At 42.6% G+C, this 20,849-nt stretch overlaps 2 protein-coding genes across 5 annotated transcripts in view; both read right to left on the reverse strand.

Annotated features, from left to right (window-relative positions):
* The window catches only part of mcf2a (MCF.2 cell line derived transforming sequence a), a 24,988-nt gene extending 11,300 nt beyond the window's left edge, over positions 1 to 13,688 (reverse strand). Inside the window, exons 1-20 of the mRNA XM_076103434.1 lie at positions 13,574 to 13,688; positions 8,710 to 8,778; positions 8,486 to 8,600; positions 8,026 to 8,116; positions 6,506 to 6,625; positions 5,935 to 6,051; positions 5,539 to 5,688; positions 5,289 to 5,404; positions 5,060 to 5,174; positions 4,744 to 4,863; positions 4,412 to 4,603; positions 4,103 to 4,294; positions 3,745 to 3,916; positions 2,444 to 2,520; positions 2,078 to 2,163; positions 1,861 to 1,927; positions 1,576 to 1,691; positions 851 to 920; positions 648 to 740; positions 334 to 426 (exon numbers count right to left, since the gene is read on the reverse strand). Coding sequence (XP_075959549.1) covers positions 334 to 426; positions 648 to 740; positions 851 to 920; positions 1,576 to 1,691; positions 1,861 to 1,927; positions 2,078 to 2,163; positions 2,444 to 2,520; positions 3,745 to 3,916; positions 4,103 to 4,294; positions 4,412 to 4,603; positions 4,744 to 4,863; positions 5,060 to 5,174; positions 5,289 to 5,404; positions 5,539 to 5,688; positions 5,935 to 6,051; positions 6,506 to 6,625; positions 8,026 to 8,116; positions 8,486 to 8,600; positions 8,710 to 8,778; positions 13,574 to 13,688 — 2,286 coding nt within the window. The remainder of the gene's footprint in view (positions 1 to 333; positions 427 to 647; positions 741 to 850; positions 921 to 1,575; positions 1,692 to 1,860; positions 1,928 to 2,077; positions 2,164 to 2,443; positions 2,521 to 3,744; positions 3,917 to 4,102; positions 4,295 to 4,411; positions 4,604 to 4,743; positions 4,864 to 5,059; positions 5,175 to 5,288; positions 5,405 to 5,538; positions 5,689 to 5,934; positions 6,052 to 6,505; positions 6,626 to 8,025; positions 8,117 to 8,485; positions 8,601 to 8,709; positions 8,779 to 13,573) is intronic.
* Positions 13,689 to 14,912: 1,224 nt separating this feature from the next.
* The window catches only part of atp11c (ATPase phospholipid transporting 11C (ATP11C blood group)), a 40,010-nt gene continuing 34,073 nt past the window's right edge, over positions 14,913 to 20,849 (reverse strand). The window contains exons 29-31 of one of the 4 annotated variants that reach the window (XM_076102821.1): positions 19,470 to 19,575; positions 17,955 to 17,986; positions 14,913 to 17,685 (exon numbers count right to left, since the gene is read on the reverse strand). In XM_076102821.1, coding sequence (XP_075958936.1) covers positions 19,474 to 19,575 — 102 coding nt within the window. In that variant the 3' untranslated portion in view covers positions 14,913 to 17,685; positions 17,955 to 17,986; positions 19,470 to 19,473. Of the gene's footprint in view, positions 17,686 to 17,954; positions 17,987 to 19,469; positions 19,579 to 20,849 lie in introns of all 4 variants that reach the window. The other 3 variants (XM_076102820.1, XM_076102822.1, XM_076102823.1) reach the window with 3 other exon arrangements.

The raw sequence follows: 20,849 nt of genomic DNA on the forward strand, positions 1-20,849 counted from the left end.
TGAACACACAAACAAAAGAACAGACGTGTAGGAAAGTACATGTGTACAGTAGCTAAACAGCGCACTCTAGTGGTAAGGGCATATACACAACATTTGAGGTAAAGTAAAGAGGGAATCTGAATCAATTGCTACATTATCCACAACTATCAAACACATGAGTGCAGTTTGGGACAGCTTCCTGAATGTTGATTTTTTTTAAATTTAATTTGGATTTTCATATCATTTAAGGGCATTTCATGGAAAGTATAGCATGGAATAGCTTGTCTCACATACACAATGTAGGGGATTGAGTTCATGTGTATGTTTGTGGTATGACACCACTCTCTGTCTAACCTTAAGCAGCAGCTGGTACTTGGTGAGGCGTTGGACTGGTTTCAAAAGGTAGGAATCCAGGCCCAGTTTGTGCTCCAGCTTTTTCTGACACTCCTTCAGAAAGAAGACAAATACAAAGAACAGTTAATGTAATGTTGGTCAATGACAGATCACAGCTTTATAGTTGTTACAGTAAAACTAAACTATAGTCTAGAACTGTAGAAGTACATATTTCAGTACTTGAAATATTGTAAAGCTATCTTGCATGAAACCAAAACAGTAAACAGATCATAAAAAAAAATGCTGTTTGAAAAGGAAAGCCTGGCAAAACTGACCTGAAAGAAGCCGCAGTCTGAGAATTGTCTCCACAGCGCCTCAGAGCGTGGCTTATTCTGACAGTAGCATTCGTACATTTGGAAACTCTCTTTCTAGGGAGGCAGGAAAGAGAAATCTGTTTGACAAATGTGGCAAGAAGTTATGCAAGAATCATCAAAATGTAAAGAAGCTACACAACATAACATAATATTTATCATCTCACCCGCTCCAGAAAACAGGCTCCCACACTTTCAGGAGCCTCCAGGCATCCCTCCAGGTCCTGAAGGAAAACTCTGCATTCCCAGAAAGGTCAAGAATTGAATCTCAAACACCTTAACCCATACATCAGGGTTAATACAATAACTGTCTCTAAGGGTCTCAACCAGCACCGGTCTTATTTGACTAATCCTTTCCAGTGTTTTGCAGATATGCAAAGCCTTTTTTTATCTACTTTATCTGCGACCAATCCATGCAGAAACTGTATTTATCAAATCCATCTGGTTTTATATTCCTTCCTTTTCCCAAAGAGAGTTGGTTGTATCTGTGGCACATCACAAAATCACACGACAGGAACCACTTGAGCTATCAAAGGATCTCTCTCAGTACCACACGTGTATTTCCAGCTACTGTAACCTGGCAACAAACAGAGCCAAGGACCTCAGCAGGAAGGCCCACTCAAGAAGAGTAGAACCCTGTTTACAGCAATTATTTACTAGCTTAGAGTCTTCTTTGTCCCTGCCTTTGCTGGCACATCGCTGCATGTATTAAAGTGTTAGTAAAAGAAAAAAATAATCTCTTAATATGTTAAGCTATACACCAATGGACCACCAAATCAATATATTGCTAACAGTCAGTAAACATTGGAACCACATTTGTCTCCTTACAACAATGTGTTTTGAATTGTTTGCATATTTACTTGTGTGATGTGAGTCATTGATGATAACTCACCTGCTGTGAAAGTTATAGATCTCAGGCATGTTTCCAAAGAGGATGTCCCTCTTGCTGCGCAGGATCGGAGGCAGAAGCCCTGACTGTGCTGGATTGTCCATCTCAGCCCTGTATCCCTGCAATATTTAATCATAGCAACATAATTAAGGAAATATAAGGTTATTGCATATGCAATACTACCAGGAGTTATTTATTCAACAACACACTTACACATGGAAGAATTAACCATATGGTTTTTCTATTTCTATGTGATGTAAAACGTAGGGGAGAAGTGTGTTTTCTCACCAGCAAAACTGACAGCAGCTCCTCCACATAGATCCTCTCTGTCTCTATTAGTTCCCTCATCACATGACTGTGACACAAACACCACACACAAAGAGAAGTAGACATAGAGGAGAGCCAGGGGGCATTATTAGCGGTGAACAAAGAGAATCACAAAGTAAACAACATGAAGAGCAGCGCTGAGGACAGACAGGTGGGTGGACAGATGCGTCCTCCTCACCGCTTCAAGACTTCAGGGCTGTCCTCTCCATCCAGAACGTAGGACACGCAGCTCCGGCTCTCCTGGTAGTCGTGCATCACCTCGATCTGAACACACCACAGATGGACAACACTGACTCTTTCCATTTGGATTTAGACAAAATGTTATTATACTGAACAAATTATTGGACCATAGATGAAAAAATGATGAGACAATAAACATGTTGGGGTTCAATACAGCTGTGATAGTGGAAGGAAATTAGGGCTGTCACGATGTCAGACTTTCACTACACCATTATCGTAGATCAATATTACATTTCTAAATATGATTTCCTGATGGAAATAAACAAATAAAACAAATAAATACAAGTTGTTCATCTTTCCTTACTTTTCTAGAGTTGGGGCTCTTTCGGGACGCTCTCTTCCCGGGCAGAGAGAGGTCGAAGGTGAACTTCAAACCATCACCTGTAAAAGCCAGATCGTCAGCCGCGGCAGCAGCAGCTCATCATACGCTATATATTACCATGTGATCTGATGAGGCAAAATGATCGCCCTTTGTATGACCTTTTTTTTAATTATTTCTCAGTAACTTAAAAACAAACATTAATCAGTCACGATCAACATTTCCGGTAATCAATGCTAATAGGTTTCCACCTCTAAAGGTGCGGCCTGGAACCAGTACGTAAAGATCTAAAGCAATGTTTGGCACGCCCGTCCTTTTGATCCCCACAGCTGAATCCTTACATGATGGTCCAAGCTCATCTGAGTATTGCGCCTTTGCATGTGCCGTGTTACATTAATGAGTGGCACGCATGTATGTGTGAGCATGCACATACGTGCGTGTGCCTGTATGCATGTACCAGATCCAATCGATCAAAGCTAACCACTTTTCCCTTCATGTCCTCTCTTAAATGGCTGCTGTCCCTTGTATCACAGGGGGTTCATAATCCCTTTCATTCTCTTTCTGGTTATAACCCTCATTAGTATGACTTCATTTCATGGATAACAAAACCTTAAAGACGTGAATGGACGTATAAAAAAGCTTATTTGAATGTACACTCAATGGATGGAGACGCTTTCAGTGGAGACAATAGACAAAGAAAAACGCACATAGAATTAATTGGTTACCACTGTACTGTATATGGTTCGCTTTCTGCAACTTCCCTCGAGTCACAAAGGGAGATGAAAGGTTCTTTAATGTCCATGAACCACATAGGGCTTTATAGCAGCTATCCTGCCTAATAGAGCAGTCAGGTATCTCCCAGCAGACTGATTAGACCTTCTCCCCTCGTTCTAGCTTGTTTGTAAAGGTGGCCTGCTAACCCCAAAGCCCATTCAGGAACACCTTAGGCTTACACAGTGGGACCCTGTGATGTGTTCATTTAACCATGGTGCCTAAAGGAAAGACGCAAGGGGGGGGGGGGGGGAGGGATGGTACCAGAGGGCTGGGACAAGACGGGAGGGTCGGTAGGGAGTCGGCTGATTTTTAGGAAGCTCACTGTATATGCAGCTCACTGAAGACATAGGCTGTTTTACTGCAATGAAAAACATTATTTAAGTGTGAATGAATGAGCTGACACAATCACTATTTCAACAATTTCTGTGTGTGTGTGTGTGCGTGTGTGTGTGTGTGTGTGTGTGTGTGTGTGTGTGTGTGTGTGTGTGTGTGTGTGTGTGTGTGTGCTGTACCATGTTTGGGGGAGAAGAGCGGGGACTTGGAGCGAGGTGGGTTTTCAGCCCTGGGGGTCACCAGTTGGATGGGTCGTACATGTTTATCAGCCAGCTTCCTCAGACAAGCCTGACGGCTCTGGATCATCTGCTGCACCGCTGTATGCTTCGCAAATGTTTTCCCTATATGGGCCTGACAGAGAGAGAGAGAGAGAGAGAGAGAGAAAGAGAAAGAGAGAAAGAGAAAGAGAGAAAGAGAAAGAGAGAGAGAGAGAGATATTTGTGATGTAAAATCCAGAAACAGCGCTGATATTGAGAACGAAAATGGAAAATGAATCAAAGTCACAGTGTAAACTGATTTTTTGTTATGGTCACTGACCTGCAGCTGAGGTGTGATGACAGCTTCGTACTCGATGGCCAGGATATCAGGTCCTGAGCTCAGCATGGATGGCGCCCCCTCAAGGAACCTCTCAATGTCCCTCAAAGCAGCCTGGGCCCCCTCTTTAGACTGGTACTTATCTACCAGCTGATTGGCCAGCAGATACGCTCCATCGTCACACCAAGTTTGGGCCTGAAGGTGGAGAACACGCGTGTATCACTGTAAAGAAATCAGTGTGTTCTGATGTGTGTGTGTGTGTGTGTGTGTGTGTGTGTGTGTGTGTGTGTGTAGATGCACATGTCTCAATACCTGTCCAAGACAAAGCAACAGCTGGTGCGTTTGCAGAAGTCGAGTGTGTTTGGTCTTGAGAGCAGCATTGAGTGAATCACAGTAGTGGCGAAGCTCGTTGCAGCGCTGCATTATAAGAGCCATGGCGTAGTGGTGACCGGCTGACAGCTGGTGTCCGTGAAGGATGATGATCTGAGCTCGAGACATCACCTCCTGATAGAGCCAGCAAAGACACACAAGAAGGGAGGAGTCCATTAATTTGGACACACTGCGGTCACCGAGGCTTCAAAGTCCTCTGGCACCCACTACATGTACAGGTTAAGTGCTGTATAAGCGTTATTGGTTTCATTGACCTGTGCATTTGATTCCAGACTGTCCAACCTTTTGAGAGCCTGTTCTGTTTGAGCCAGAGTGTCCACAGATATGGAGAGCTCCCTCTCTTGACCCACCAGATGCTCCAGACACAACTCCATCTAAAAATAAAATACACCATCAGACACACACATTAAACATTAAACATTAAAACTTGAGCCTGAGGATTGGACAAGACAATATCTCATCCAAGTGTTGAAAGTTAAAAGATGTTATCCTCTCAGGAGTATGAGCATATGGGTCCAAACACACAACACTTTCATACGTGCGAACATGACAAATATATGAAATCCTTACCTCCTGAAAGCTTTGTTCGTATCTAAGCAACTGCAGGTACTGATGGAGTTTCAGATGATGCTTCTCAAAGAAACCGTCGAAGGCTGACTCCATGTCTCTGAGCTGAGCAAGAAGCCTAAAAAACAGAGGGACTTTGCTTTACATCTTTAAAGCACTCAGTAAAGTATTTGAGTTTTACAATTTGACTAGAAAATTTAAAATGTGAGACTTTTCTTCTTTTTTTTTTTACCTCTGTACCGTCTCCCAGTCCAGCCTCACATCCCACTGGGAGTCATCCTCCTTTCCGGAGGTCTCCAAGCTTGCGAGAAGATGACGACCTTCCTTCGACACGGACCTAATTGCATCCTGTCAAACAGAGGACAATTTACATAATAAATGAACCGCATTCAAAATAGCACTTTGTAAACTGCTACTGCTACAGATTAGTATCATTGATGTAATGATGAATGTGTGATGTAGGAAAACATTTGGAACCTTGCCTTGAGTTTCCTGTACTTGTCAGTGTGGGACTCAAGGAGATACTCGATGGCTTTCCCCTCATCACAAAGCTCCGTCTCCGCCAGCTCAGTGCCGAACCCCTGTAACATCTGTGCAATGTCTTTGACTGTGACTGCAAAACTTTCAATAGCCTGTAGTGGAAGAACACACAGACCAGTGAAATGAGAACAATCTTTGGCTCCGTGTCCTCACAGAGAGAAGATTCAGATCCCTTGGTGGATTTCTACCCATCAGTGTCCATATAAACAAAAAGGAGGAAAGCAGCAGCTTTATCAAACTGATACACATCTTAAATAAAAGGAAACAAGAAAGATGATAAAGAATGACACTGTTTATAGTTTAGTCCCACTGTGTTTCAGAATTGATTTGTAGCTTACTGTTCGTAAAACAATCCAGTCGCTGTGACAATAGTCCAAAGTTCCTCCAAACTCTGAAGTAAGCTGGTTCTCATCAATGTAGCGCAGCAGGTCGGTGACAGAGCTCAGCATCACCACCTAAAGGTGCAGACGAAATCTGAGACCTCACAAGGAACACTTTGCACACAAAGCAAAGTCACGAGAGTGGCATGTTTCATTTTTTCCTTTTATGTATATCGTTACCTATGGTGTTTTTGAAAAACATAGATTTTCTTTTATTAGGAAAAATAGGTGTGATTGGTCATTAAAACCACTTGCATGTACACAAGGCTGTTCATAATAGTCACAGTCTGTGGAAATGGTATGACAAACATCAGATATTTTTACCGTTGATACTTCACAAATTAAGATCACCATAACTATTAGAATCATCCTAAGATAACCCGCTTTATTCGAACTGAAATCAACACGTGTTCTTGGCCGTGTCCACCACAGAACATTTTGACTCATGGAGAGCAGGGTTGGAACAGGAACGAGGTGTACCTTGTTGTGATGTGGGACATGTTTGGTAACTGAGGAGGAGCTGCCTTACTGGCATCTTGAGCATGAAGTCCTCTTGGCTGAAGCGAAAGCCAATATCAGTAACAGTGCGGTGGAAGAAGCTGGTGGGTCGGAGCACCAAGACCAGGTGGAGGTTCCCAGGAAAAGAGGCCTAGAGGAGGGAAGAGAGGTTCACTGTCATACTGGTGATGCTGCGTATGGAGGAAGATACAACTTTGTCTAAGCTCAAGGTGCATCACAGACTATAAGTCCTCTACATACTGGCACAGGAAGAGACATGAGCTGTGAGATATGAGAAGAAAAGCAAAGCTCTCATCCTCCACGTCTGACAGGAGAGACTTCAGGTCTCAACCATTCTGTCAGACAGACGATTACTGGAAGCCTAATGGATTCAGTGTTTAGTCACGTCACCATTTACACATGTCATATGCTGCATCTGGTCTTCTGGTCGTTTCCTGACTTACACAGGCTCTTTAACAACAGTATACAGTCGAGCCAACTGCAGGTGTGGTGATAACTGTAAATAAATAAAAAAGTTAAAAAAATAATAAATTCATATTTAAAAAAAAAAAAATGTTGGACTTGCAATAGCACCTCCTGCAGCAGGATTTATAAGTAACATCGCCTCTTATTAATGTATCACCAGTGCATGCATTTGCATGTGACGCAACTTCTGACATTCATTTGTCCTAATAGACCAAGAAGGGTCAATCACTCAAGCTTCCTATTTGAACACGAACATGCATTAAAACGCCACACATCACACTGTTTAGGTTTCACAGACACAGCACCAGTCGCATGACTAAGCAGAGGTGCGATGTGCACCGCAGTGCTACACTCCGCACAGCGGACACAGACGGTGCCGCTGCCGCATTCACCCTGCCCGCCCGCCCAACAAAAAAAACTTCACCCCAAACTCTTCACACGGTGAATAAAACTAATGAGCAGCTCGTTACCGGGCTCCGGCGGATCTTCGGCATTCCCCGTCGGTAAAAGCAATCAGCCATGGTCGTAGAAGCCATCTCGGTTAAACGTAAGCTCCCGCGGTACAAATCGGTGCCAGGCTACGGTATGCAGCGGACTCCGGCTGCCTGACCACAGCGCCCCTGCTGCAGCTGCTGCCTCTCAGACGGAGGGTGGCAGCGCTGACTGCGATGTTTCCCTCCCGCCCGCCTCCCAGCCTCAGCAGCCCGCGTCATCTCGCAGTTTTTGCTTACTCATTCATTTGCAGCAATATGGCATTCAACATTCAGTACAGCTTGTTTACGCTTCCCTTCAAACTACACACCGCACGGAAATATACACCAGGCCGAAAAACCATGAGTGTGTGTGTGTGCGGAACTAGTCTCTTGATGGGTGCTGTCCAGGTATTGCAGCACCATGGACAGCAACTCATAAACAAAACAGCAGCCTGTGCACACAGCCATATTGCAGCTCACTGGCAATGATTTATATTACATATATATATATAATGTCTAAACAGTCTAGTCAGAATATTGATGACATACAAACGGTATCGATGATGAAATTAAATGAAAAAATGAAACTCACTGCTATCCTGGCAAGTGCAGTTTTGATTGAGGCCCATGTATCCAATCTTCGGTCTAAAATGATGATAAATTTTATTCCAGGTTGCCTCGCTCTGCAAGAAAAATGAGGCAATTGTAAACAGCTGTAATGTCATTCTGTGCAATCCGTTAGGATTTGGTGATTTAAAGCTAGTAGGCAGGAAAATGAGAAAGGATAACCAGGTGGATTATTCAAATCATGTAATTTATAGCTTTATAATTACGTTAGTTGTTTATCATTCAAAATTCGATGCAACGATCCAATATAAATTTTCCTAATTTCGTGGGAGAGTGAGGTTTGGACATAGAGGGCATCAGTAGGACGTGTGGCACTATGGAGCAGTGAAGACCAGCTGTGCTCAGAATACAAGCACCGGGCTTTTGGTGCACTGCAGAAAGAGAGAGGGAGAGAATCAGACGGGAATAGATGAAGGAGGACGCACCGAGGGATGAGAGTGAGGTATGTAAAGACTTTGGCTAAAGCTTCATCTGGAATGTCACTGAAAACTGAGCACTCCGGGAGGGTGATGATGACACTGGAGTCTTCCCCACGGCCCCCTGAGAAGAGAGATATCGGCAATCAATTTGTTTTTGAGGCATGAAAATACAGGTGGGACATTTTGGTCACTAATGACGCTTATTAAGAAATGACCAAACAAGACCTCACCTGACAGGTATGCCACCTGTTTCTCTATGTAGCCTCTCACCTCCTTCAAGCTTAAAGGGACAGTCACCTCTGGAAGAAGATACACAAATGATTAAGGCTTGAGGGATCACTGGAAAACTGAGAGGTCTTCACTACAAACCATGTCCTACTTAAATTAAAAGAATCAGTTGAACAATGTCAGTCATGTCCAAATAGAATGAAGGAGTAATTGTGAATCAGGCAGAAGTGAGTGGGCATCTTTTCTGTCTTTCTCTAAAACACCCAGTGTAAGAGTGAATATATTTTGGCTCTCAATGAAGTCACTTCATGGCCTAAATAACGCTTCAAACAGAGACGACCACACTGAAGCCTGAAGTCTTGGCATGAAAGTGCTCCCATTTAAAGACAGAGACTCACACAAATGAGCTTTAATCTTACAATAGAGATTTTTATAGAGAACCAATATTCCCTTACTCTAGTCAGCTGATGCTACATACAGTATGTGTTGCATACAGTGGCAGATTTAAATCCTGCATCTGGGGTCAATTAGACAATGACGTCATTAAAATGCATTAGCTCATTTACTGTACAGCGTCTGGAGTCATGTTCGGTGCCATTGGGGTTCTTGTCTGAGTGGCCAATAAATGCTCTTACAGAGCAGTCGGTGCAGTTCAAAAGAGGCTTTCATCTGCTCTTTGGTGCACCAAGAATCATTCAGCCGGATGTGTAGAAGACAGACTCGCCAACATGTTGGGACTGTTTACACATGCTCACATGACATTTACAGAAGATTTAATGCACAAATACCATCAAATAAATACTTGCAAGAACTTGTAATGCATGCATGCCTGTAGTGGATTATTTTATCGGGAGTAAGGAAAACATTAATATGACTTACCAGCTTTCTTTCCAAACAAGAATTATCAACAACAGACATTTAACAGTATTGAGGCACTAACATTTTTAAAAACCATACTAAACTAAATGTTCAGCAGTCAATGCAACAGATCAATCAATTTGCTCACAATCAATTGTTTCCTCATCCAAAATGAATAGAAACATTACAAATGAATTGGTGAAGAAAAATCGAAAAACAGAGTCATAAAAAGATGACAGAGGGCAAAAGAAAGCGAGGGGAGGAGGTGTTATTTTCCGTGCGTCGACTGCAGTAACAGTGTCCGTCAGGTTGTCAGGGAGGAAGTAATGAGCTCTACTGGTAAGTGCTGAATATTTGATGTGCGCCTGTAACAGAGAGGAGCTGAGCAAAGCCGGGCCAGAGCAGGACCAAAGGCTGGACTGTGCATACACAGATGCAGGGTAAAGTTACCGTCACACTGGGATAGTTATATAACCATCTATAGCCTGTGTCACAAGACCTTAAGGGAAGTTGAGACAGGTCTTAAACAAATAGATGTCATGTAATTAACATTTTCCATTGGGATAACTGCAATTTACTGTCATATTATGCTGTGGATCATATTTATAAAAACAATGTGTGAGCCAGTGAGATGTAGAGCAGTACGTTTTTAATCGTATAAAAAGGAAGCCAATGTCAAAATCTGATGAACAAATTATTAGTGTAGTTCTGAATCTACTTTTGTTGATGTACAAAAAAACCACACTGAAGCACAAGCACACACACTGCGGCCCTCTACTGTGTTTGACCAAAGGAAGAGCAGCCTGCGCTGCAAACTGCAATGCTGTTAGGAAAACTTGTGGACATACTGTACTCTCCCTTCTCCCTGCCCGACTAACAGCCCGTCCCATGATTGAGTTCTTTTTAGGACGCTGCCACATGAAATGCCTTGTAGTCTGTCAATCAAACAAAGAACTTATGAGCAGTTTAGCATAAATAACTCACTAATACACACAGATTTTAAACAGTTAAAGGTAATCAAAGTGGTAATGCGTCATGACCTTTACAGGTGACATGCAGGATGATTTGCACAGTCAAAAGTCGAATAACCTCCGTTTGCTGCTCAGCTTACACACAAAGAGAAAGAAGAATGTTTGCCCGTGTGGATGGAAACAGATCCAGAATCCAACACCAATCCTTTCAGTCTGCATACACAGTGTATCTCTGTTGTCCAAACAGTGTTAACCATCTACACTGATTCTATTTCTAAAAAGGGTTCAACCAACGTGTACTTTTAAGAAACGTTTTATTCTTTTACAACATTGAAGAACAGGGGATTTTATTCGGCCTTTTTAACAATTAACAGTGGGGGAAAAACCTCCACAAAATGAGGAGTCAAAGGGGTTTGTATACATTTTCTAGGCACCAGACGTCATCAGCGTTCTGTGCAGAAAAACAGGGAATGGTCTCTTTAAAGAGGAGACGATATTATTTTCTCTACTGACCTATTGATGGTACAGAACAACACCTTACTTACATAGTACAGTACATCTTGGTGAATCATACAGAATGAGAGCAAGAAGAGGCTGGTTCCAAGAGGACACATACCCAGCATGGATGTTGTAGTCAGCCTGATTTTGTCGAGACCCAAAAAAGCGGAACATGTAATCCCTTGCTGAGAAAGAAATCCCTTCTTACACATACAAACATGTTCATCGTACACAGAGGCCTAGCCTCATACTGCTTTTAGGTCATGAGATATTTTGCTAGACAAAGCTTTCAATGCTAAGGGGATTAGAGTGGTGGGTGGCTGCATTCTGAGAGAAAAGGAAAGAAGAAAATTGCGTATTCCCCCCCGCTGGGATACATGAAGACTAGATTGGTTTAAGGCCGGAAAGATAGATAGAAAACGCTAGACGATAACATCGCATATCTTCGGCCGGGCAGCACTTATGATAGTAATGTGGGTATTTGGTTGGAATACATTTTGTAGTTTTTAAAGTGATATTTGACACAAAATAGATCAAAATATTTTGTGCTGGTGAGGGAGGAATATCTTACGTTTCCAATGGGCTACTAGCCTTTGCAGTGTTTCGTTATTTATTCTGATTCATGTGGCTTTCTGTCATATAATACTACATGTTTGGTGTCTATCACGCTGATGTAGAGAAAACTTTAAAAAAAAAGGTAATTATTATGAAGTTAACTCTCTGTGCTCATTCACGCTGAAATCAGCTTTATTGACTCCGGTGTTTACGTTGAAGTTGAAGTGTAAGGAACAAAAATTATGCAACAAAAAGCAGTTGAACTGCCATTTGAAAAGTAAGCAATACATTTCAATTAAAGTGTTGGAGATAGTTGAAGTGTGCGCACTGATTGAAGTGTAAATCAGGTATGTAAGCACTGACAGCATCAAGTTGAAGTAGTTGAAGTGTAAAGAGTAAAGGTCAGTGGAAGTCTAGCTGGGATGCAGATATTGAAGACAGTGTAGTTGAGAGTGTGAACAGAGTGAGAGAGTGTAGTTGAAGTGGCAGTGGACGGAGGAATTTGCTTTTACTGCGTTATGGCCTGTTTAGCCTTTGTAGCGTTTGGTCATTCAACATGATTCACGTGGCTTTCTATCATATCATATTATCCGACAATGTGCTATTTACCATACTGCTGTCAGCATAGAGGAATTATATGTGTTCATGGTATACTGTACCAGCTGGAGTACTTGTTCATGGTTTTACACAGACCAAAACCAGAAGATTAAGTTTGTAGTCCAACGGGAGAACAGTCTTCTATTGGGGGTTGTAAGGCCCTGTGTCATTAATATTGTAGGTTTACATTGAAATGCTCCCATTCTGTAAATGAGCCAAAGAAGGCTCACACACTCGAGTACTATGTACTATGACCCATGAAGTAAATGATGAATCTATGGTTATTGTGACATGCAGCAGTGTGTTCTTTATGCTCACCACTGCATCCCCTGTAAGCAGATTAGGACAAACCCAGAGAGAGAGGCTCACATTTCAAACAGAGTGAAGATGAAAATGTTGCGTGGTATAAATAGAAACTCGTCGCGGCCTAGTCTCTGTTACCTACAGACCCCAGACCAGGTACACAGGAGACATAAAAGAAGCAAAGTCCCATCAATTAAACAATAACTCATGGCTGCCAAGATCCCAAAGTAATGACATTAGCGTGGAGGAGGAAGCCTGGAGGGAGCTGCTCCACGGAGCTGTCGATCACACCAGGAGCTATTTCTGTCCATCATCTTGCCTTCATTCTCAAATTTGTTTTCTGCCATTTGCAATACACACCTTCAGAGTGAGGACTGACTGATGAGGAGGGTAATGTTGTTTGGGGTGCTTTTCAAAATAAACTGTCTTTTGGGTAAACAAAAAAAACGTTTTAAGTTCATGTCATGATTGTATCAACAAGACCATAACCTTTTTGGTTTTATGTACTAAATTCACTACCTGCTTTAGGATAAAAAGTGCTGACCGTTTATTAGCCTCGTAACTCAACACATGACACAACAACATACCCTCAATAGTAAAAGCTGCATTATGCACTTTCTGAACATCCATTTTTTTCTTTCGAGTGCATTAGTTGACATGAGCAGCATGTATTTTTCTTCCATCACTGTATCACTCTGATCCACAACACGTATTGATATTCAGGCTACAAATTATCACTATGAATAAATATCTGTTTATCTGGGTTTAAAATAGCTGAGATAATCCCCGCAGCGGCCGGGTGTTGAGGCAAAGCTGCAGGAACTGGCACATCAATAAAACTGACTAAACTAAGACCCAGAGTGCAGTTCTCCAGTTACCTCATGTAACGGTTCTCAGGAGTTACGAATGAACACTGTAGAGCAAACTAAATGGATGTCCTTCTGCTACAGTGCTTTTAAGTTTCAGTCAGCTGCTGTCCCTTCAGTGATGGGAAACAGTTTCTTGCAGATACAGGATTGCATTCAACAGCCTGCGAGTGGCCACCAGGAGTTAAACGAGGACAGCCAGCATCATGTGTACTCACGCTGCAGAGTGCTCTCCAGTTGGGAGCCCGCCTGCAGAAGGCAGCGGTAGCCCTCCATCTCCCTTTTGGACTCTTTCTCCGGCTCTCTCTCCTCCTGCAGTGAGGTTGGGCCCATTCCCTTCTCCTCCGACACAGGATCAGGCTGGGAGAAGCGACGCCGTCAGTAGTCCGGGCCTTACATCCTCTTTAGAGTCCTACAGGCCTGCACAGCGTTCCTGGCTGGGAGCTACAACAGGGAAACGAATGCCAACCTGCCTGTGCAAGTCCCGAGATCCAGACAGGACAGGCTGCTGCTGGATCTTACTGACCTTGAGCTGCATGGAGTGCCTCCACACTGAGCTGCACAGTTGCAACAGAAAGGGAGACCTGTCCACATAAGCAGAAAAGAGTAGTTTGCTCTTCCGTTGTTGCCCTGACTGTGTGTAATGATGTCTTCCCCTCACACACACACACACACACACACACACACTGTCCTGCTCTCAACAGCAGCTACTACAAAACAAACTAGGCTCCATCTGGCCTCTGCTGTCTGTCTCTCAGTCGCCCCTCCCCTCTCCCTCTCTCTCTGGGCTTTAGTGCGTCAGCTCTGCACCGAGCAGAGCTCAAGAGTCGGCTCTTGACACACTGCCAACTCCCTCCCAACTTTTCCTCTCACCTCACACTCCCTCGTGCTCCCTTTTGCGGTTTTCTATGCCTTCAGTATACTGCTGACTGTACTAAAGTAGGCTGGCTTGTTAAGTTGTCTGACTGCCTTGTTCATGTCCCCACTTTCTTCAGCTTTGCTATAATATAGATGCATACACGGTGGAGAATGGCTCCATTGTGAAAGAGAAAATGAAAATCTACCGCACCCTCAGCCAACAAGTTTGGCCCATGCGTAGCACAGCTTTTAATGCACAACAATCACATTCAAACAGAACAAATATGAAAGGCTGTCATTGTGTACATACTGATACACAGAGCCTTTCTCAACTCCTCGCTGCTGAGCCCACAGCTACTCCGAATACATGAGTACTCATTAACAGTAGAGGGTAAAGTGGAGAAAACCAATATGTAAATGTATATAAACCTCTACAGTCACTCACGGTGCTTGAGGTTTTCTCGATGGCCACACACGGAGCAGTGGGAGAGCAGCAGTTCACCGTCCTGATACGCAGCCGCTCAGCTGATCCAGCTTAGCCTCTCAGCCATCTCATTACTGCACAGCATCTGCTTAGTGTGGCCAAATGCACACTAACACACACTGACCCAGAGACACATACTCTTACTCTCACACACACACACATCCTTAAGTCAGGCACAACCTGCTGACATAACGTAACAAAGCACGATCAGACAGTTTGTTTATCTTCAAAACATTCTGCTTTATTAGAGAACATCTTCAGGTTTTGAACATATAGTTTCAAAGAGGTACATTCAGCTTGGAGGTTTGGAGTGTTGAGGCTGGAGACCCAAAGGGCTGGAGGTGGCGAGGTGTCCCTGCCGCATTATGCAGGGCTGCTGAGGTGCCTGAAGATGTCCACCTCCAGCCCTCACAGACAGGGACAGCGTCCACAACCACAAAGCCTCTCGTGCTTCTTTTTTTTTTTGGACGTTTTCATTTTATTACAAAAGTGGCTGGAAAAAGGTTGCATTAAAAATACAATCCATTCTTTTATACTTTTCATTTAAACAGGCAAAACGTTAGATTTCAAGATATTTTTAAGCTCTGAAAATAGCATCTCTGATGTCACTTAAAGGTTTTATAATGTTTTTTTTAACAAAGCAGGCAGCCCCTCTCAATGTGTCCTCTCTTACATCTGGTGTCTCCGGCAAAGCCAAGTCTGGAGGCGACACGTCAGAGTAAAGAACAGCCTCCTTCATAATCCTAACATCAGAAAAACATGTCGTCTTAGTAGAAAATGACATTGAAAGGCTGGTCAATTTGTCCATTTGTTAAAAGCAAATTAACAATAATTTAATTCTTTTAATTTCCATTAGGCGTTATGACCAGATATGTATCAGATATGTCAGGCTACAGTCAGTGGAGTGAAATACAAGGTCAGTACGAGAAAGTACTGCACTGGAGTTATTGTTGGAGCAGGGATCAGTGGTGTAGTAAACTCTATAAATCACCACTCTGACCACCATTAGTAACAGGTACTCATCAGTTTACACCAAGAGTTGAGATCACCTGGTACAAGGACTGGCACTGGTTCAGAGGTCGACTCTGGGATACTGGGAGTGTGTTGTGGGGGCTGCCTGTCTTTGCGTGTATGACAAAGACTACTAAAAGGGACTGGCACGGGCTCACATCAGGGCTGGAGTAACACAGAGTCAACTAGCACATAGCTGACCAATCTTCACTATATAAAAAAAAAAAGCTTTATGTAATAAAGGTATAACATTTGTGAGTAAAAGTACACTTAACAATAAATATGTCAAATAGACAATACAGGCTTGTAGAAATAACAGAAAACAAGAATATATATTCAGAAAGAGTATTTTAAAGTGTTTGAAATCATGGCATGTTTAAATGGAATGTATGAAGCACACAAGAAGTTAAAGGAAGGAACACACGGTCCACTCGGTCATCCTGTCAGTCAGCAAATTTGACCAAAGAGAGAAGGAGTGAGACGGAGCCTGGAGTGGTGTGAACTATGTTGACTCTGCAGGTCTGGAGTTGATTTTCTTTACACTCCAACGTCAGCCTGCCTGAGACAAATGATGCAAACTAGATAATGGTTAATGAACATGAATACCTCATTTAGGCTTTAGTGCATGTACGCATTAACGTGTACAACGTGTTATTTTGTGCGCATGTGTTGTTCTCGTCTATCCGATGTGTGCGCGCTCGGGCATATATTCATGTACCTTAGTGACCATCTAAGCAATGAGGAGACCATCGTTCTAAATAGTGCAGGAAATGTCTCGGCGAACGACATCAATGAGGTTTAAGTAATCTCATGACACACGGGCGTTTCTGGCTTTTCTCATCCAGCATGCACTTACACTAACTCTCACACACACGTAACTTTCAGGTCACACTCGTGTGGACAGAATCTGATCGCATTACGTTCATCTTTTTGGCTTTGAGCGGATGCGCTCATACATCTCTAAGCTAAATATACACAGTACAGCACATATATTAATATTCTCATCTTAAATTGACTTTTAAATTATCTCTGAGGTTGCAAGATTTAGGTCTCGCTCCGAGCAATGTCTTATTGCTTAACATCTCTAATCTATCTCTCAATCCTGCATACACTCACACACACACACTTTGGATCGAGTGGTAAATATGGCCTCCATTAGCTCCTCTTATATCTTAGTATTCAAAAGAGAACGCAGATTTATCATTGGAAACAAACAATCATATAATCCTCTATCAACCACAGAACGTTTTTTTCTTAGAATAATTTAGAGTTGTGCATGAATGCAAGAACTGAAACACAACACAACCATTTAAAGAATAACCGTTGAAAAGCACAATCAGTATAAAGTAGAATAACCGTTCAAAGTGTAACCATGGAGAGAATGAAACACAAGTTTGCAGAACACAGTGATTGAACATTAGTGGAGTGAAGAGTTCTTTTGAGCCTTCTTTCATGCAGGTGAACCATTCTTAGAGTGGATATTATTACGACTGCTTGTTAAAACACAGCAGTTGGATAGAGCTACTGACAAGGCAGCCGTGTATGCATTCATTTGTAAGCTAGTATTTAGAAAAGAAAAAAAGAAGTAAAAGAAAGAAAAAGCATGCCCGTCATCTGAGTAGATATTTAAAAAAATAATGCAGGGCACTGCTCTGCAGGCATGCGTTGGGGGTGTGTAGGAGCTGTTGGGATTGGACAGAGAAAGACGGGGAGACGCAAGTCAATAGACTGCTAAACCCCTTTTTATCCCCCCAGTCAGCACATCACTCTTTTTCTTCTTGTTTTTTCCTCTTCTTCTTCTTGTTTTTTCCTCCTCTTCTTCTTCTTCTTGTTTTTTCCTCCTCTTCTTCTTCTCCTCTTTTAAGACCAGGCATGATGGCAGTCAGCTCTGACCTGAATGGTATGGGACACAGTCCTTGCTGCCTTTCACTGGCGCTCCTTCAGGTGCTTATAGGACAGTGGTGTGACAGCTGCAGTCTGGAAAAGCACAAGCAGACTGATTTTACTTCAATGTTTTCAGTTTGAGCTTGTGCCAACACGAGGAAGAGGACGAGACACCTTGAAAACACCAAAAATCATCAATCGAGACAATAAGTTAGGATTGGCCACGTACCACAAAACACAAAAACGACACCTTCCCCACCACCAGAGAAAAACAGAAATTAGTAAAGGAAATGCACCCGGTCTCACTCAGGGACATTGAACAGAGAGAAAATGTAAGTAGGGTTCGTCTCGCTGTAGTTTACCTGGATGTTTGTAGGAGAACGTCCTCTGACAGCTATTGGGAGAATAGAAATGGAAGTTAAACTGTGAACAATGGCCTGATGCTATTGTTAAGCAACAGATATGAGTGACCCTGGTCAACAGTGATGGGAAGGTGCGACATACAGACCCACCTACAAGGGTTGACAAAAAACATGAAAACACTTAAAACATAAACACACAATATCACGTACATAAAAAGGTGTCGATGCCCTTCAGACCTCAGAACACCTCCGGTGCTCTTTATACTGTCAATCTACCCAAGTCTTCTGTATATTTGGGACTAAAAGTGTTTAATATTAAGTCAATAAACCATGAAATTATGAAATAAGCCAATACATTTAAAAACTCAGCATATTCTAAAACGTTATTTCATCCTGCCTCTTTTCAAAATAAGTATTTCCGTTATTTTATTTAATGCCAGCAGTTCTTAATGTAGTTTTTTAAACCACAGAGCCATTCTCTTGCAGCGACTCTTATTATTTCATAACACCACTTTTAACCACAAAGCATCTCTCTACTGTCTTCTATTAAATAAAAGTTTAAAAAAGGGCCCAGAACCATAAATAAAAAGAATATTGACATTTTAACATAAACTGCTGGAATAAATGAACTGAGTTTTAAAAATGTATATGATCATTTGCAATTCCATACAGATCTCATATTTCTCCATATGTTATTTATTCCATAAAGTCTTATTATTGTATTTATGTAATATTGTTTGTCCATATTTACCTTGTACGATCTTTAAAATATTTCATCAAGTAACGTTTCCATTCATTTCGACACCCCCTTTATGTAATGCAGCACCAATGTCTGAGGTTAAGGCAACATCGCATCATGCAGTGAGTTAAGCTCAGCACTCACAAATGCATTCCATTTTTTTTGTTTTTACCAGGAAAGTAAGCAGCCGGCAACAACCAACACAGGTCTGTACGTGCACACGGGACGAAGCGACCACGGACAAACTTCAGCGGTATAAACGGGACATGAACGTCAGACTGCAGTTATGATCACAGACCAGCGCTGTGGTTTCACACGGTCAGACAGGAAAACCCAAGCAAACTGAAAGACGCACCTCACACTCAGACACACTTTGTACAAAAATGAGATGGACTGAAATTAAAAAGGAAATTGGGATTTTAAAAGCACATGCAGACGGTTATAAAAGCAGGGCTTCCAAAGGGAGGCTGAAAGGAGCATGTTTTTAAGGTTTGCAACATTAGGCCTAGAGATGCATTCACTTGTTACATAGGTGCACCATCTTAACTAAAGAAATGTTGACAATCTAACATGGAAAAGGTGCATCTCTTCAGCCAGCCAATATCAGCTCATACAACACAGAGGGACACACTGGGTCTTGTTGAATGTGGCCTGTATGCCTTTGATTCCCTTGTTAGAACTCAGCGTTAGTGACCAGAAAACTGGAGAGGTTGGCTGGGGGGGGGGGGGGGACCTAGTCTTTGATTGGCTTAAATGGCCTGGAGGTGGGCTGGTACCTGTTTAAAGGACAGTATTGGACTCATCTGAAAAGGTTCTCATGAGCAGGGGCCTGGCTGAAGACCGGGGAGACTGGTGGCCCCCCACGTTCGACTGAACCGGCTTCTTCTAGAAGGGTGAGGCAAGAGACACCAATGACATCACTACGCTCACAAACACACACTTCGCTTCTCTCTCTCTCTCCACCTTCTGCTCTCTCTTGCAAACACACACAAACATATAGACACAGGGAACAAACATATTCATACACAAAGACTTCAGCACTGGACAGGTGGACAATGAAAATCAGCCCAGATGCCTTTTTAGACACCTTTTCCATGCAATAATATTTTCTCTATTTGAACTGCTCCATGTTAATACGAGGCTAATATCCTTTCACGTTTCTCAATAGCATGTACGTTATAACACGCAGGCACAGACACATTACAGTGGCCCGCAGGCTTTGTGGTGAGGGTCCAGGATGAGGTTGTTGACTTGAGCCTCATGCAGGTAAGTTTGGGTGCTTTGACGTGCTGCATTCACCTGACTTGACATGCGGAGGCAGCAGGCATTGTAGCAGCACAGGCAGCTGGGAGGAAACACTGACTGATACAACTGGACAGACAAGAATGGAAGACTGACTGCACGTTTGGACACCCGGTCCTACTCCACACTGCTTGGGCGCAAACACACACACCGGCCCACCGACCAACATTCCTCCCAATTTGATAAACGTATATATAAATAAATGCACTAAAGTCAAGATGTGGCCTTTAAGGACAGCATTCTTGATGTAATAACTCATTTGTAAAAAGTCTCAGAAAGCAACCGTGAGTTACTTTAGAGGGTCAGGAAGGAGTCAAACAGTGGGAGAGGAAGGACACAACAGGGAGGAAACAAGCAAGACTGGCAGGCACAGAAACTCTGCAGGAGGAGACTTAAGTATAAGAGCTGACAGAAAGAAAAAGAGACCTCAGTCACTCCACGAGAAGCTGTGAGTGCTAGCGGTCTGCGACAACATGAAGATAGTAGATGTCCCCGAGGAAGGAAGGCGATGTTTCATCTTTAGGGAGGCAAGTCAAGAGAGGAAGAGAGAAGAAATAAGAGGTGAGACAGAGTAAGAAGAAAGTCTTTAGGTGCAAAAGCGAGGGCAATAGTTAGGAAAACAATGTTGGAAAGGTAGAAAACGGTAAAAATGCTGAGTACTGTAATAGTTACACTGTACCACGTTTAGCAACAACTGTCATTTTTATGTGTAGACGGCAAAATTCACAGCATGCCATGTCTTACAGCTATCAATACAAATATTAAATTTGTACATTTTTGATTGATTCTGCAATTTTAACATTTGATACAGACAAAAGCAAACATTTTAAAAAACAAACACTGTATCAAGTATA

This window comes from Anarhichas minor, unplaced genomic scaffold (assembly GCF_050575085.1).
Source record: "Anarhichas minor isolate MPS153535 unplaced genomic scaffold, ASM5057508v1 ptg000028l, whole genome shotgun sequence".
Lineage (NCBI taxonomy): Eukaryota > Metazoa > Chordata > Actinopteri > Perciformes > Anarhichadidae > Anarhichas > Anarhichas minor.